Genomic DNA, 4,027 nt, shown 5'->3' with positions numbered 1-4,027 from the left:
CACAGTACCTTCAAGACAATCACGTGTGCTGCGTCCCAATTCGCCCACTTATACTATGCCCTAAAAGCATGTACTCTTTCTGTGAAGAAAAAGTACATACTTTCGAGAAAGTAGCAGAATAGTATGCGGACGCGGGGCGCATGCGGCTCTCTAGCGCTCGGCGCCGCTGCTGTGGTCAGTGCAGGAACTACAGGAGAAGCGCTCAGCTGTCAGAAGCGTGCGGGGGGACACTTAACAAGCTCCGAGCTGCCAACGGATCTCATCTGTTCGCCAGGTATGCCCAAAATACTTAGTTCTAGATAGAAAAGAACATATAGTCGTATTTTATCAACCCCTATTCACGCGGTTTGCGGGAATGTTGGTGTGTCGAAAGGTCTGGTTTTGTTGGTGTGCTTAGCATGCTAGCTGGCTAACCATATGGTGTTGTTAACTAAGCCCAGTATGTTTACTCACTAATCTACCTAAACACTTAAAAGAATGCGATGTTTTACATATTTGATATTTCGTTTTCAAGCTCCTGAATGTCTTTTTAACCTCTGGTTATCGACATACGTGGGTGATGTAGTGTGAAATAGTGCTAATGTGCTAACGAACCTTTAATGTACATTGACAGCTAGCTCACAAACAGCTAACATTGAACATTAAAACTCGCTCTTATTGTGTGCTAATATATTATTCTTTATTTAGGAAGTATAACATACTGGAATAGCTGTTAACTGGAGACTATTATTATTCTACTGTAATATTCATAAGGAGCAGCTTGTGTCTTCCGATCACTCTGTGGTTTCTGTGTCGAGCAACAACATCAGCTGCCTGACATTGTTATTGTGTTAAACTAAGCCAAAGGCAGAACATGGTGTACACTAAAGTGTTTGATAAGCCTGATATGCCCTCAATAGGAGACGAGACACAGTCCTGCTGGAGTTTTATCTGACTGAATTTTTATTAGCACAATAAATGATGTGGAGTTTGGTTTGTTGCTAGATAACTGGCACACACACACACACACAATGATGTTGTATTGCAGTTGATTCTGTGTCTTGTTTGTTCTTGATAGCCGAGTATGTAAATCCATTGTCTGTGTGACTCATACTTGACTCTGTAATATGTTGTTGACGTCAGTTTGTCTTCCATCCAACAGCATGGCTCGTGGACACCAGAAAATCCAGTCTCAGCAGAAAAACGCCAAGAAGCAGGCAGAGATCAAGAAATCCAAAGGCCACGACCAGAAGACCGCGGCGAAAGCGGCGCTGGTGTTCACATGTGGCGTCTGCAGGGTCAGTGGTAATTATAGCCGGTTATTTTTACCCCAACAGATCATCCTTAGAGGTTCTTTTCAACCAAGTTTCAATTCCCACTTATGACAGATTGCACTTTTTATGCTTTTTGAACTTAATTGTATACACTTTGGACATTTTCTGAACACGGCCCAAAGAAAGAAACCCGTGTTTTCCCTGCATGCTGTCGATATAAAGCTGATTTTATAAATGGGTGTGTGTAGGCAATGAATGTGTTGGGAAATTTTGTTCTCAAGCTGTAACTTGTCTCTGACTATGAGAGTTATTCACTGTAGGTAACAAATCTGACTTGTCAGTACACCTTCTACCAGTTACCGGTAACTGAGAGCCACACATGAGATTCATGGGCACAAAACATCGAATGATGTTGGCAACCCATTTTACCTTTAGTTTTGTGTATTTTTGTGACTGCGGAGCCTCAGACAGTTAAGTGAATGAAATTTGCGAAAGTCGTGAATATGTCACTGTCGTAATTACAATGGATAGCTGTACACATGCATTTGTTGCTGCCGCTAAAGCAGTCCACTCACTCCCAGAAAAGACACTGCATTCAGTTTCTTGAAGCTGCGGTCACATTAGCGAAAAGCCTATTTATTGTCTATTGCAAATCTCACAAAGACGTCGTCATCAAAGCTGGCAGCTTTCTATTGGGTAATGCGGTGAATTGACATGACCAACTTGAACCTGTTGTGAAATCTGTGTGGGGAAATCTTTAGTGAAATTCCTCATCGCCTGGATTCCTATTGAAATTTTTCCCTGTGAAAAGTGGCAGACAATGGTAAATGCGACCGCACCTTTATAATACTGTATGTATATTTTAGAGCTGCACATTAATGACTAAACAAATAATCATGCTTATCTGACCTATAATCACAGTTATTAATTAGGATTGTCCTCATTTGAAAAATTAATCTTTGCATTGCATTAGAATTTTTGCACTGTCATGTAAGCAAGATATTAAGAGAACGTCAACTCACATGCAGGGTTTCCTGATTTATTATATTTACCATATACAATTAAAACACTCTCTACATTATGAAATACTGGTAAAAGCTTCTCTCAAAAGCCAAAACAGTGAAATTCCTGAACTTAATTGCAATGACTCCAAATTGTTAGCATTTGTTTCTATCAAAATGATAAAAGACTTTATATTGTAGCACAAGCGGTTTTCGTGAAGGAACACAGACTGGCTGTCACTCTTTTATTTGAGCAGAATCTCTCAGTGGAGTTCGCTAAAATGGGAAGATTTTTCTCTCCGCTGCTGTCAGCTTTCACTTGCTCAGTTAGGGTTTAATATTAAGACCGTTAATATTCACCAATATTACCAATTTAACTGCACTGACACTATTGGATGAGAAACTAAAAATTGAACACTATAATGACACTAACTTGGCAACATAGACATTATTGAACTGAATTAACACTGAACTGACTTTAACAATATTATGACACTATTGCCTTCTGTAGAGTTGCTTATAGAGGAATTGAACTTGTTTCATAATTGATGAACTTTGCAATAATGACACTGTTGGTGAACTGAATTGAGCTGATTAATGACTTCTGTAGAGCTGCATTACAGCTTACATTTAATTAGTTTCATAATGAGTTTTTGAGCTGATTTGAAACGATCTGTATTATATATATATATATATTTTCACTTACACAATTTAGCAAAATCAGACAATATTGTGTCTAATATATACCACAATATTAACTTCTTATTATTGAATTGTTATAAATAAATATCACATTTGCAGCTGGTCAGTGTTCAAAGAATGCTGGGAAATCACTTCATGTAGTCCCACAAGAGTGATTACTGATAAACTGTCTGAAAAAAAGAAAGCCATGTTTTAGAGAAGAAAGAAATCACCCACTGACTTTCAAGGCTGCTACATAGTAACGACTTTCTACTTCGAGGACCTTGATAGAAATGTAGTGGAGTGAAAAGTACAATATTTGTCTTTCAAATGTAGTGAAGTTAAAGTTATAAGTTCCCAGAAAAAATAATACTCAAGTAAAGTACCGATACTCGAAAAGTGTACTTAAGTACAATACTCAAGTAAATGTACTTAGTTACTGTCCGCCTCTGAAAACTAAAGTGCTGCGTTTATAATTTTGTTCAGTGTAATTAGCGCTGTCAAATGATTAATCACGATTAATTGCATCCAAAATAAAAGTTTTTTACAAAAAATGTGTGTGTACTGTGTTTATCTATTATGTATATATAAATACACACGCATACAGTATATATTTTGAAAATATTTACATGTATTTACATGTATATATTTATATTAATATAAATTATATCATAAATATATTTAATATATGTAATATAATACATATTTTTCTTAAATATATACATGCATGTGTGTGTATTTACATATACATAATAAATATACACAGTACACACATATATTATGTAAACAAAAACTTTTATTTTGGATGCGATTAATTAGTTTTACAACACTAATATATATATTAGTTTGGGGAACCATTCTTACTATTAACTAGCTATTAACTATGGCTTTTGCCTAAATAAACTTCTAATTTGCTGCTTATTAATAGTTAGTTAGGTAGTTCTGATGTTTAGGTGTGGGGTAGGTTTAAGGGATCTAAATTATGGTGATGCAGAATAAGACATTAATATGTGCTTTATAAGTACTAATAAACAACGAGTTAGTTTTACTGAAGTTATACTCTGTGTGTGTGTGTGTGTGTGTGTGTGTGTG

The 4,027-nt window shown here is 36.3% G+C and overlaps 1 protein-coding gene across 2 annotated transcripts in view; it reads left to right on the top strand.

Annotated features, from left to right (window-relative positions):
• Positions 1-132: 132 nt before the first annotated feature.
• Positions 133-4,027, top strand: part of LOC107672881 (zinc finger protein 706-like) — a 5,669-nt gene continuing 1,774 nt past the window's right edge. Inside the window, exons 1-2 of one of the 2 annotated variants that reach the window (XM_016466260.1) lie at positions 133-274; positions 1,142-1,284. In XM_016466260.1, the coding sequence (XP_016321746.1) occupies positions 141-274; positions 1,142-1,284 (277 nt within the window). In that variant the 5' untranslated portion in view covers positions 133-140. The remainder of the gene's footprint in view (positions 275-1,141; positions 1,285-4,027) is intronic. The other variant, XM_016466259.1, reaches the window with a different exon arrangement.

Source organism: Sinocyclocheilus anshuiensis, unplaced genomic scaffold, assembly GCF_001515605.1.
Source record: "Sinocyclocheilus anshuiensis isolate Anshui unplaced genomic scaffold, SAMN03320099.WGS_v1.1 scaffold132, whole genome shotgun sequence".
Classification (NCBI taxonomy): Eukaryota; Metazoa; Chordata; class Actinopteri; order Cypriniformes; family Cyprinidae; genus Sinocyclocheilus; species Sinocyclocheilus anshuiensis.
Note: the sequence above shows the minus strand (reverse complement) of the source record. Positions and strands in the feature narration are given on the sequence as shown.